The 14,069-nt window shown below is 36.0% G+C and overlaps 2 protein-coding genes and 1 pseudogene across 6 annotated transcripts in view; 1 reads left to right on the top strand and 2 right to left on the bottom strand.

The window, feature by feature from the left end:
• Positions 1-441: 441 nt before the first annotated feature.
• Positions 442-14,069, bottom strand: part of LOC111729080 (spidroin-2-like) — a 17,070-nt gene continuing 3,442 nt past the window's right edge. The window contains exons 2-3 of the mRNA XM_023520029.1: positions 2,016-2,454; positions 442-1,623 (exon numbers count right to left, since the gene is read on the bottom strand). Of these exons, the coding sequence (XP_023375797.1) occupies positions 1,478-1,623; positions 2,016-2,454 (585 nt within the window). The 3' untranslated portion in view covers positions 442-1,477. The remainder of the gene's footprint in view (positions 1,624-2,015; positions 2,455-14,069) is intronic.
• The window catches only part of NSD3 (nuclear receptor binding SET domain protein 3), a 94,307-nt gene continuing 82,388 nt past the window's right edge, over positions 2,151-14,069 (top strand). For 3 of the 5 annotated variants that reach the window (XM_011372433.2, XM_011372425.2, XM_011372404.2), the window contains exon 1: positions 2,151-2,643. The gene's annotated coding sequence lies outside the window, so the exon portion shown is untranslated. Of the gene's footprint in view, positions 2,644-13,545; positions 13,683-14,069 lie in introns of all 5 variants that reach the window. The other 2 variants (XM_011372416.2, XM_023538474.1) reach the window with 1 other exon arrangement.
• LOC111729270 lies at positions 9,736-9,854 on the bottom strand (annotated as a pseudogene).

Genomic DNA, 14,069 nt, shown 5'->3' with positions numbered 1-14,069 from the left:
ATATGTCAGCAATCCCAGTCTTAAAAGGGAAGGGTTAAGAATCTTCCTTGTTGAGATCCATTTGTTCAAAGCAATGCCTGTCTTCTCCTGTTATTAAGACTGGCGATTTTTTTACTTTGAAGACAAGCGATTTATCATGTAAGGAGTTTTTGGGTTTAATCTTCAAAAGAGAAACAAATAAAATTTCTTTTTCATAATTCTGGTCCTGAGAATTGTGTTAGACTGTTCATTTTCTAGGGAGAAGAGAAAGCATGTTCTGAACCTCAGAAGATGTTAGATGCTAAAAATGTAAATTATTATTTTAATATTCATTTCCCTAAATATGGCTCCAGATCAAATATTAACAATGTATTTTCTAATGTTTTGCAGGAAGAGACTATGCATTTACTTCACATAACTAATTTTAAACTCTTGTCAACATAGTTTTAGAAGCAAATTAAAATCCCAGGGAACAATTTACCAGATTCTCCAGGAGTCAGGTCAAGGCAACTATTCATCAACAAAACAAGGTTAACATGGGAAGGTGGAAAAGAAGGATAGAGGTAGGGAGAGGGGAAAAAAAGACCAATTTAACTGCTCTTCCCCAGGAAACAATCAAGCTGAAATAACCTCAGTGGCCTCCTTTGGTAGCCCTTGTTCCAAAAAGACATTTAAAACAATAAAAAATGTGCTTTTATCGATTCCTTTAACTTTTGATACTACACAAAGCATAGGTAGTACACAAGCATAGGTTTAGAAATATTTAATGATTAATAGTAATGGGAAAGCTAATTCTGAATATCATCCTGAGTATTATTAACAGGGTTATGTTTTTAAAAACACATAATTAGTAATCATTAAAATAATCTGTACGAATTTTTTAATTTTTTACTTAAGTAAGATTTAAAGATAAAGATATCAGGAATTTCTTGTAACGGTACCAAATAGATCCAGCACTATAACGTCTATGGAGAGTACAATGTAGTAGTGATATGGCTTTTTAGTCTCAGAAAAGAGAGCAGAGTTTTGGTTTCCTCATCGAATTGCTGCCCGTGTTTCCTTTGTATTTCCTCTGTGCTGCAACGTTCTAGTCATTACCAACAGTCCCCGGAAATATCACTAAATCTGCACACTCCTGCAAGACCAATTTACTGTGTCACACCCCCAGGACCTTCTACTGTAGGATGGGGAGGGATAGAGGTTACAGAGAATTTTGACTCCTTTTTCCTCCTCTTCTTGCGTGAACTCTGTTTAGGACAAATGCCCTCACATCTCTCGAAGGGAAGGTCTAGCAGCGAGCAGCAAAGGACACAGGCACGTGACGGGCACCGAGCCCTTGGGCTCCCCCCGGCTCCGGGGTGCAGTTGGCTCTGACGTCCTCCTCGTTACCCACAGGCCTCCGGGCCCGCAGTGCGAGCAGGAAGAAGGCGTGCGGGGCGGGCTGCCTGCTAGGGAGGTCAGCGTTTCCCCCCAGAGACTGAGATGCCGCCAAGATCTTCTAATGCTTGCGATGGGGAGCGGGGGAAGCATCCGGCTGAAACATCCATGGCAGAAAGGAAGAGTGCCCCCCAAGGCTCAAGTCTGAAATTGCTGCCATGGTGTCCAGACGCAGACGCTGTGGAATAGGCAGCTCTTCTCTGACAGCTGTCGGACAGAAGACAAGGAGGAGCATAAATTGTTATACTCTTTCCCGGTCGTCTTAACTGGGCACCCGTTTGTAGGTTATTTCTAACACATAGGGATTGTATGACAATCACTCTGAGGAATACCATATGGTATTTAATACGTGCTGTTATTTAATAAGTAACACGCACGAGCACAATTTTACCTCACAGGCCCAACCTTTAACCTATCTTCTCTGTCTTCTAGTTTTGTTTTCACTCTCCGCATCGTTCCTTCCTGTCTCTCTGCCTTTATCGCCTTCGGTCTCACTTCTCGTCTAGAGTCCCTCGGGCCGCTCACATTTCTCGTTCTCGCTCCGGCCCCTCCTCCCCGCTAACTGGCCTCTTCCTCCTTTCGCCCCCCGCGCCCCAAACCTGGGACTGCATTTCCCGGCAGGCGCCGCGGCCAGTAGCCAATAAGGGGCTGAAGATTTGGCGGCGGCGGCGCTCGGAGAGTCGGGGTGGGGGGGGCTTTGTGCGCGGCGTTGGTGGTGGCGGCGGGAGCGGGCGGCGACGGCAGCGACGGCAGCGACGGCAGCGACGGCCAGGACTGAGGCGGAGGCCGAGGGGAACTGTCCACTGGTCGCCGTGGAGAGGCGTGCGAAGGCCGACTGGAGCCCCGAGGACTCTGCTGCCCCGGCCGCCAGCCACAGGCTCCTCTCTGGCAGCAGCGGCTGCGCGGCGACCCCCCTATCCCTCCACCTCCACTCCTACCCCACCACCCGCAGCCTTCCTCGTCTCCCTTCTTCTCCCCTCCGCTCCCCTCCTCGCCTGGCCCGGCCCGGCCCGGCCCGGCCGTGGCCCTCCTCCGTGCCTGCGGTCATGGCAGAGGCATCCGGCGCGGGGGAAATCTAGCCCGGGGATTTCATGCGGCCTAGCTTGGTTCCGTCTCCTCCCCCCGCGGCCCCGGCGGCCGCCCGCACCCCAGCCCCACTCCGGGCCTCCGTGTCTCTCCTGTGATCGTACTGACACGGCCGGGGGGTTAGAATGGAACAAACTGAAGGTAAAGTAAATGCGTGCGTGTGCGTGCATGCGTGCGTGTGTGTGTGTGTGTGTGTGTGTGTGTGTGTGTATGTGTGTATTGGAAGGAAGGGCCGAGGAGGGAACGACGAAGAGGAGACAACATAGGGATGGGACCTGGGTAGGGAGAGAGACCTTAGCCGGAATGGGAGTACATGCGGTGGCCTGCAAGGCTTGGAGGGGAGTCTGGAAGGAGGAGCAGATGGCAAGGTGGGGGGTGTGGAGGGGATCGGGAGGTGGGGCAGGGAAGGTGGGATTGGGATAAGAGATGGAGTGGCGCTGAGCTGGGAATTGGGGAGTAGAGGTGGGATGGGGGCGGGGATAAAGACAGAACGGGGGAGGGGCAGGCAAAGGGGAGCAGAGTTAGGTTTGGAGAGGATTAGAGAGACCTGGACGGACTGAGAAATAGGGAGGTTTGAGAGTGGAGGTTGGGAGCTAGAAGACTGGAGGAAGGAGATAGAATTTGATGGAGAAATGGGCATCAAAGGAAAAACGGAGAAATGAAAGTGAAGGAAAAGGTGGATTCGGAAAGGAATGAGAAATAATTGAGACAGGATGCAAACGGAAGATAGGAAATAGACTCAGGAAACTGGAAGTCTTAAGATTGGGATCGGGAAGGAAATTAACTGAATGTTGAGAAGGATGAGAACTAGCGACCAAGCATCAATGAGTGGAAGGAAAACAAGGGGAACCGGTTTGTTAAAGTGTTAGGAAGGGAAAGCCTTTTGTTCCAATATTTGTATTCTGTACCTCTTCTTTCAAGGCTGGAGAATAGAAAAGCTAGTGGTTATGGTATTGTGGTTGTTGTGAAATGGGGAGGTGTGGATTTTACTGTTTTGAGGGAGGAGGAGATGTTAGTGTTATAGTAGGTAGCAAGACGGAGAGGCATGGCCATAATTTGATGATTTTGGTAAGGAAGTGAAGACTATTCAGATTTAAAGGGGGCAGGGGCAGCCATGTTTGCTGCCTGGCACTGCAGTGTAAATAAATTCCTTCTTTCCGACATCAGTATGAATCTGGAAGGGGCCAGTTCAGATTGTTAACCCCCTTTATATTCATGAACTCTTCTTCTCTTCCATTCCTTGGGTAATTTAAAATTATTCATAACCACCAAAAGAGTTAGTGATGTTTTCCATCTTGTGTGTTTTGCTGTCTTCACCCCCCACCCCCTTTTCTTCCTTCTGGTTGCAAATAAGGCATGCTAATGAACGGCAGTGTAAAATTTAACCCTTTTTATAAAGTTAAGGCTGTATTTTTACTAGCTGAAGGAATCACTACCACTCTTTTTTCAAACATTACCATGAAGTCTTTTTAATATTCATTTGTTTCAGAGGTCTCTGAAGCAGTCAACATGTTTTCTACAATTCTTTAAGTAAACAAGGAAATTGCATCGGTTATTTTACTTGGGTTTGTGCTCTTGGCAAAGCACTGTGGGGCAGAGAAAGGATAGGAAGATATGCTTGTCATAGATTATCTGCTTGAATGTTAGAAAATTACAAAGGTGTGTAGTATTTTTAAATGGTGTTTCTGATAGCTCTTGCATATAGGTGAGGGGTGTGTTAAGTGTTTCCTTTTTTTATAAATTGTGTCTCCTCCGTCCCTTCTCTTTCATGTAGCTTGCTCAATGCAATCTACAAATGCCAATTAAGCACACTGCAATGATCTGTGAAGTAGGCATGCAGTTCTTAGAGCCTCATTGAGGTGCCGATTTTTTTTTTTTTTTTTTTTTTTTTGACTAACTGAATCTGTTTTCACTCACCATCATTCCATACATAGAATAGCATCTGCATCTTTCAGAAGTCATTTATTTTTTTTTTTTTTTTTTTTTTTGGTGGGAACATCAGGTCACTTAGGAAAGCTACAGTAACTCTTTAATGTATTCAAATATAACTACTATGTGACTTAAAATAGTTACTATTCTCAAGTTTTTGGGCGGTTTAAAGGTTTGAATTCTGACAAATTTACAGTAGATAATAACTGGAGCCTCTTATTTTCATATTAAAAAGGATTAAATGTACGTGACCTCTTGTTTTATAATTGTAATTGGGGTAATCTAAACTTTAATCCATCATATTGATATTGAAACTTCTCTAATACCAGGAAAGCTTGTTAAAATTATAATTTGTTGGACTCAAACCAGCTGTACTGCATATTGATTTAATCTGAATGCAACATCTTTTCAGTTATTATATAGAAGTTTAGGATGCGTTCTTGGTCTTTTGAAAAAATTAAATTGAATATTGTTAGTGTGGTACTTCATCAGTACTTTTAATATAAAGGCCAGATTTACAACTTGGAATATTTTGATTTGATCATATTCAGCCAGAATCTTTGAAAATTTTGTGAAGAAAAGTTCCATTCAGAAAGCCATTCAAGTAAGCTTTTTTGGAATTTACTTTTATGGAGAATTAATTTTTATATCTCCACTCATTTGACATGTTATTTGTAATTAAATTGTAGATTATGTGTTTGAACTATCAGTACCATACATTTTTGGGAAAATGAGAAATCGTATCTTTAAATGAAAAACTCACTTTGGAAACTTTAATTACCAAAAAAATGTGTATTCCCATGTATTCAGCAATTCATAAAGATCAGGGTCCCTTGTCCAGCTGTCATGAGTATTCTAGCTCCTTGAATAGGTATTCGTATAATGAAGAAGGATATTCTAGTTAGATGATATTTAACTAAAACCTAGACTTTGCTCTACCATATCCATCAGCCTACCTGCTGCCTGTGATAGCTTTTTTTTTTTTTTTTTTGACCTTAAGTTAAATATATTCGTATGCTGATCAAATACAGTGAGTTTTGGATAAGGGAAATTGGTTGGTTACCTTTGAGATTGGTCATTCTGGAGTGAATTGTCAAATCTGATTATAAGTACACTCAGTTTCTAGAGTTTATAATAACATTGATAATGATCATGCTTATAGCTTCTAATAGTTGTCCTTTTATGATGTGCTATGCTGAGTATTTTACATGCATGATTTCCTTTTATCCTCACAACAGTTGTATGTGGTTAGTACTGGTAACTCCTTTTTACAGAGGGGGAAATTGAGGTTAAGTAGCTTAACATCACACAGCCGGTAAATAGCAAAGCCAGTATTTGAACCCAGGTCTTTTTAAATTATAGAATCTGGATCAAAAGACCTAACAGCCTATTTACATAGAAGAGATAGAGTCCAACTGCTTTATTTTACAAGAGAGAAAACTTAGGCCTAGAGAAGTCCAAGGCTTAAGTGACAAACCTGTTACCTGGCTCTTTACACCACATCACATCACATTACTTCATTATTATGAAAGTGTTTGAGCTTTCTGTGAAAGCTCAAGGTGAAGGGGAATACTCAAGGTTAGGCATGTTTAGTATAATGAATGCAAGTGGATTAAGTTGCAAGCGAGGCAAAGGATTGCTTCTATTTTTTCATACTTTGTTCACTATGTTGTGCATGTAACATATGCACACACTATTTTTGCATGCATAAATGAATTGCCGAAATATTTCAAAGTTTGTGTTTTGGGTAATGAATGAAGTGGTTTGGGGCAGAAGTTTTCCTATTTTAATAAAATTATCAATGAAATAAGACAACAATGAAATGAAAAAATAAGAGGTCCATCATGATCATGGAAAACAACTTGGAAAGAAAACTGAGACACTGGTAATTTTTTTAAAATGAGCTAAAAATGCCTAATTGAAAACAAGTTTAAAAAAATCTTAGCAGGCGCTATTGATTATTTTAGATTATTTTTGTCTATCAAGAGGAAAATAAGTTACCATGGATACTTACTCATTGGGTTTTTTTAAAACAAAAAAATAGTCTCTTTTAGACCGTTAAAAAAGTTAAAATTATTAAAGCTTTAAAAAGGTTTAGAATTTGTTATCCATAAAATCTGCTTCTTAATGCAATGCAGTTTTCAGTTAAAAAAAAAAAATAGAGTCTGTTATATTTGAAAGAGCAACTAAGGTGATTTATTCCTTGTTATTAATCATGCCCAGCATTTGAGTTTTCATTGAATGGTAAGCTTTATTTCTGCAAGCTAACCTTTTTATAAATATTATAAATAGTAAATTTAAGTAACTGGTTATACTATGACTACTTAATGCATTTTTTTCAAAGCTTGCAGAGTTTTGTTTTTGGTTTTGTATTGTTGACCTTGCTAAGTACTTAATAAGTACTTTTAAGCACTTGTGTCTCTACAGTGTGGCATGAAAGGAAGATAAAGGGCATTTTAAATTTTGTCAATTTAGAGAATGTTCAGTTTTTTACGACATGGATGTGTGTTGTTACTCCTAAGGTACATCTGTTTATTGACAAGATTTTGAATTTGAAAAGCTTTTTGAAAAAGGAATTTTGGCTTATTTTTAAATTTTAGATGTGGATTTGTGTCATTGACTTATCTGCAGAGATAACTTTTTCTTACTAGGGTCCCTTTTTCATCTAGATTTAGGGCTATATTGAGAAAGTGAATAGGAAAATGAAAATTTTTATATTCATACAGTTTCCATTTTAATCACAGAAATATATGAATATTATTATCTAATAATACCTTGCACTTATGTTACACATTCTGAGACATTGGATAGAATTCCCACACAATAATGACTTTTTTTTTAATGTGAAGTTGGAAAGCACAAAAATTATTTAATGTAGTTTAGTTTTAGAAAATTAAAAAAATATATATGGGTGTGTATTTCTTGACTTTTTCTTTATAGCCTACATTATTCTTATTTTAATAGGTAATTAAACATTAATTTTTAATGTAATGATAAAGAATTTTACTACCATAGGACATGCTTTTTTTGGTATAATTTATATACAAGCTTCCTGACGTATAAGTAGATTTTTTTAAATTTAAGAAATCTGTGGCTTCCTGGGATTTTGTGAGTAAGACAAAGTTTAGTTTATCAAACTGATTTGAGATTAAGAAGAAAATAAAGTGTCACATGGAGGCTTACCCAGTGACATTTTGGCCACAGTCAAGACAGTATTATATCTTTTGAGTCTTATGTTACTAACATCTCTTAGCCATGGAGTCTTAAGAAAGCTCTGCATTTAAAAAAAACAAACCCCAAAACTTTAAAAATAAGCATCCTAAAAGTTTTAGTTGTGAAACATGACAAAGAGCATAAAACCTACATGTGCAATATAAACAAATAATTAGAAAGTGAACATCATGTTGTGACCACCCTTTTATAAGCCTTTTTAAGAAAGGCTACAGAGATAGCCCTATTGGTTTAGCTGATATTGCCTTGTTGGTACTTGGAGTTTAGGGATACAAGTAGGCTGAAAAGTAATTAAAAAATTAGTAACCATAAGGGGTCAGCAAATGTGGAAACTAAATGACCAGTTCTTAATATTATCAAAAGGTTATCTGGACAATCAGAAAAGAACAACTTCCTAACATTTAGTGTAGAGTGATTTGAAATCTTGGTACTTAATTAACAAATGTGAAACAAAAAGATACTGAATCCTACAAGAATCATGCCTTTTTATACAAAGTGTTTATTCACAGATCGTTAATTTTGCATTTTTTGATAGGATTCAATGATTTGGTTTTAGATTAATGTGCAAACTCTAAACTTTTAGACTTTTGCTTAGAACATGTCAAATTTGCCTGCACTAATAATCTCCTAACCTAAGTATCTTATTTTACAAAAACTAGTTTGACTCTTGGTTTCACGTTAAAGTAACCATTCAAAAAATATTAACCTGAGAAGTAATCAGTAGTGACAATCTATGTTTGACTCTTCATCCTTGGTGCCCCTTGATTCTTACCTTTTCCGTAGGTGAACCAATTTTCTTTTGAAACTGAAGAAACTCACTTGATTGTGTGCTTCCCTGGCTTTCTAGCCTTTTGGCGGGGGGGGGCGGTAAGAAAATTGTTTGGAAAGGTTAAATGTTGACTTTCAAGGATTTTGATTGCAGAAAAAGTTGAAAAATTCCCCCACCCGCCACCTGCTGAATAGAGTCTGTTTGCATAAAACTGCAGTATAGACTTTGAGAAACATTTTTATAACACCTCTGTATATATAAATTTAAAGCCTTTTTTTGGTTATTATAATTTTGTCACTTTAAGCTGCCTCCTTTATGATCTCAGCAGGATCCAAATAACATTAGAATATAATATTTTATGTTGGATTTTTGCTGTGGTTTACTGTATCCTTGAATTGCTTTCCACAATGCAGTAGAATGATATTCCTTTTTATTCTGGCTGATAGTTAAATATATATTTTTGCTAATTTTTCCCTTGCAACGATGTTGAGTTTTCCTAAATGTGGACGCAAACATGATTTGATATTATTTTAAAAGTCTAAATTAGGTAGTTTGGCTTTGTGTATAGAGTTAATATGCTTTTGTTCCTCTCATGGTTTCTGTATCATTATCACCTGTAAATTAAGCCTCGATTATTAGAATGTATTTTATTGGGCGACAGAATTAGTTAAGGTACTGAGATATTGAGGTTAGGTATTGCACACATATACATACATATACATACATACATACTACTCTTAAGAAATGCTGATGGCCCTGTTTTTATTTTTTAATGGAAAATCGAACTTTCCAAAGTGACCACTTGTTTAAAAACAACATTAATTATGTTAAATTATGAAAGGATTGTTAATTGAAGGGAAATTGAAAACCAGTAAGATATAAAGATTAAAATCACCTGAAATTGTACCAAATGGAAGTATAACTACTGCTAACATTTTGTTCTGTAATCTTAGTGTTTTTTCTTATGTGTATATATATATATCTTTTATAAATTAGAATCGTATATTAATATTTTATAATGCTTTATTGTGAAATAATTTTTTTGAGAATGTGATTTTAAAAATTGACATAGATTGCATTGTAAGGGTATGCTATATCTGTTTACTATTCTTCTATCGATGGCATTTTAGGCAGTTTGCAACTTGGGGATATTATAATTTGATGAACATCTTTATACATTTTTAAAAACTATGATTATTTTATTACAGTAAATTTATGAAAGTAGAATTACTTAAAATAAATGAACATTTCAGAAGCTTTTGAAACATTTCCAATTTGTTCTCCAGAAAGTATTTTTTTTTAAATGCCTACAGCACCTGGTCTTCCTAGGTGGTCCCCCATCCAAGTACTAACCAGGCTTGACCCTACTTAGCTTCTGAGATCAAATGAGATCCGGCATGTTTAGGGTTGCATGGCTGTAGACCAGAAAGTTTTTTTTTTTTTTTTCAATCACAGTTTTATTGAGAAATAATTCACATACCATACAATTTACCCATTTGGAGTACCCAATACAGTGGTTTTTAGTATATTCACAGAATTGTGCAACCATCATCACAATCGATTTTAGAACTTTTCCAGAAAGGTTTGAACCAGTTTAAACTCCCAGCAGTATCCGAAAGGCTTTGCTTTTAAAAATTGCACTTGTTCTTGGTTTTTCAAGTGCAGTACAAAATACAAGAACACACAGTTTGTGTGATATATACTTGTGTAATGTATACTTTATAATCACTATCATTTAGTTTTAAATTTTTTATTTCCCCTTTATTGAGATATGACTGACTGAGATATTTATACTTTATATCCATTTATGAGTGAGATTTTAGAGTCATGAGAAGTTGTTCATATTTCCTATGTTAAGAAAACCTGACAAAGTTTAAGCTTATGAAATAGATTTTTTAAATTATAAAATCATTCTGCTGTCTAGTGAAGATGCCTTTACTGAGAGTGTTGTATGTGATTTAAAATGTTTCTTTTCATACAGATTTTATTTAGAAATATCTTAGTTTAGAAAATGTTTATAGAAATGTTAAACCTATATAATTAACTGTAGCAAACTTGTCCTTCTATAGAAAGTACAGTTGTCTTTTTAAGAGAGGTTTGCTTTGCTCTAACTGACCTTCTTCACCTGGACAGTTCTGTTTGCTTTAAGCCATTTAACAAAACATCTCTCTCTCTTTTTTTTAACTCAGTGGCGTGTAGGGCAAGAGTCAAGGAAACAGTTCCTATCCCCATTGTACCTTTTACCACTGAAGCTCAGTGGGCTTAACTCTGAAGTAGAGATGAAAATGACTACTTTTTAGAGTTATGGGGATCCAAATTAGAAGTGCAAGAGTGTGCCTAGAACTATACTAGGCATATAGCTGATAATAAATGACTTTTTTTAATATAAGAAAAATAACGCATGCAAAATGAACTAATTTTTAGTTGCATGTTTAATGGATGAAAAAGAAAGTCATTTGGCCTAAACTCACTTTTATAGAAATTAAAAGTTGAATGTTAACTAATGCTTCATTGGAATCTTTGGGTTATGTGGATGTTTCTCAGTTGGTCATATTCATACTGGTACAAGTATGAACATGAAGTTAACTTTCCAGTCTAAATTTACTTCCACTGTTGTTGTAACAGCATGATGACTATAGCTTCACTAATACTTAGCGTTCAGATTAAGCAATAGGTGATAATGTAAATTTTGAATATAGAGTATGAAGTTAACTTTTGTTCTAACCTTTACTGCTTATTTGAAAACGAAATGTTTAATATAATTGAACCTAAAATGCTAAAGTGATAAACCTGATTAACAAAAAAAACTGGTCTTTTTTATAGGAAAGATAAACTTAGTAAATTATTATTTTAAAGTGCTTAATACTTTAAAAACTACATGTCATTTCTGTAATGCATTCTCTTTATATCTTGCTATGGGGAATGGAGAATACAAGGGGCAAGAAAGTAAAATTTGAACATTTGCAAAACCAATCTTAGAAACCATTATAGTTTAAAAGTTTGTTGGGGAAAGAGGTAGGAAAATATGTGGATGAATTTGTTAGTTTACTAGATTTCATAGTGCATGGAACAAGATGACTGATATAAATTACTTAGTTTGTAATAATTTTCAGTATGAGCTAGTACCCTTGATGTAAGAGATTGGAAAATAATGTAAATTTTCTTCAAGTGGTAACACCATGTCTGTTGTTGACAGGTGTGGTCAAGAACAAAGAGAAGACAGCTGAGGTTAAACCAAATAGATAAAGGAAATAATATGTTTTATTAGTAAGTTTCGTATTGATACAAGGCAGTTCAATAGTAATGTGGTTTAGCCAGGAAAAAATAAGAACTACAAAGCAACCTAAAATGTTGTATAACTTAATGGAATCATAGGCAAGTGAAAATTGTATGATGGTATTTAGTGATAGGGTTTCTGGTTAAATGAAATAAGATACAGTTTTGTTTGTTTGTTTGTTTTTATATTTCGTAATCGTGGTTCATTTCATGCAGGTCACTTCCTAATATAGGATATTTTAATGTCTTTGACCATTATCTTTCTCTTAACACATTTTTAGTAGAAGATTTTTAAGTGAAAGTTTCAGAAAATATTTTGGGAGACAACACTCCAGAGTTAAACAAATTTTGGAGTAGTACAATTATGCTTTTAAAAATAGTAGTGCTCTATTATTAGTAGCATAAACTCAAAAATATTTAAAATAAAAATTAGAAGGCAATGCGCCACTTCTGTAACACACCTTGATTATTTACTTAGAGAATTTTATAGAAAGAAATATGGTCATCATACTGATTTTACCTCCTAAAATCTTATTTATGTAAATAGGTATTGGTTGTGAATTTCATGTAACTGTTTGCTGTTGCAAAAATGAACATCTTTAAATAATGTTAATATGGCAAGTAAGACATTAAAGTTAATTTTTTAAACCATATATATTCTTGTCAGAATGCAAATCCAAACCATGCATATATATATTAATAACTAGGAGGAATCACAACCTATTTTCCCATTTTTTGAGGTCATTTCAGGTTATCTGGATCACCTGATTTAACTTCTCTTATGGGATTTAAATGAAATCCCAAAGATGTATTTCTTCAAAATTCATGCAGCTAACTTAGAGGTAGAATCAGAACTTACAGTCTCATGACTGTAAGACCAATGTCAGAGTACATTTTTGCTTGTCCCCAGGTTGATCTGAGTCTGTCTTTTTTATGTGATTTCCTTCTAGCTTCAGAATACTTTTCACCAATTTCTTTAAAAAGTTTGATTAACCTTATTTTTACAAGCTTTTTGGGGATGTTTAGATCAAATCTGAAAATTTTTTTACATTATCTGCAGGGATGGAAATGCTCTGCGTTTGTGCCGTTCATTATAGTAGCCGTTAGCCACATGTGGATATTGAATACTTGGAATGTGGCTAGTGGGCCTGAGAACTAAAACTTTATTTTATTTAATTCTAATTGGCTCAAAATTAAATAGCCACATGTGGCTAGCACAGATTTAGATATTCTTAGTGAAGGGAAAGAATTAAGTAGTAGACATATTTTCACATTCATTGCTCTTGTGATTACTGTATTTGTGCTTTTGTGGGTTTGAGTTTTTTAAATCTCATTTTCCCAAAATGCTTACTATTTTAGTAGATTCATTCACAGGAAACAACTTAGTAATAGTTATTTGAAAGCTAAAATATTTTTAAAAATTCTTTTAATCGATGTAGTTAGTAACAGACTACATAGACTACTGACTGAAACAATTTCATTTCTGTAGTATTTTGGAGTAGTTATGGTTAAATAATATTTAAATCTTATGCCTTTTATATTACATGGAATACTTGACTAAACTATTATTTAAATCTTTTTGCTATAGCCATACCTCAGAAGCCTCTGAAACAAAGAGAACTCGATGTGCCTGATGATCGATCACCTCTTCACTTGTTTTCCTCCAGTCTTTCTATAAGACTAATTTCTGGTTTTGATTCTGTTAGTCCTTTTTATAACAATCTAGCCTACCAGTCACTGTATCATATTACCCTGTTTTAGTAGCTTAACACTATCTGAAATTTTCTTGTTTATTTAAGCTCCATGAGACCAGAATCTCATTTCCTTTGATTTCCCAGGACCTAGAACAGGGTCTGGTACATAGTTGGTGTTCAGTAATGAACCATGTCACAAACAAAACAAAACAAAAGGACTCTGTGAGGAATAAGATATATATCTGGAATAACATCCCACTTGGAGTCTGGGAATAGGCAAGGTGAGACTCAGCTTTTTGATTATTTACTTAGAAAATTATTTACTTGGTGTTGGTGTGGGTAATTTATGGTGACTAGTTAAGAATGATTTTGTATAGAAACATTTCTCTGGGAACTCTTTTTTAAAAGCAAACAAACTTTTGTCTGGACATACACTTATGTAGTAACTAAATCCTGTCCACCTAAAACATGATAAAACTGATAAAAAAGACAAAAATGTGAGAAAGTATTTCTGTGGTCAGTTTTTGATTATTCAGCCTCATTTCCTAACCTCTTGGCGATTAAAGGGTTTACTTAAAGTCATTTGTATGCCATTGGTTGGAATGGAAAGAATTGCCAATTCCTAATTTTCCAGTGTGTTGTTTTGACTTATGTCTATGAATGGACCT

This window comes from Pteropus vampyrus, unplaced genomic scaffold (genome assembly GCF_000151845.1).
Source record: "Pteropus vampyrus isolate Shadow unplaced genomic scaffold, Pvam_2.0 Scaffold8, whole genome shotgun sequence".
NCBI lineage: Eukaryota > Metazoa > Chordata > Mammalia > Chiroptera > Pteropodidae > Pteropus > Pteropus vampyrus.
This window is presented reverse-complemented; position numbering and strand designations above follow the sequence as displayed.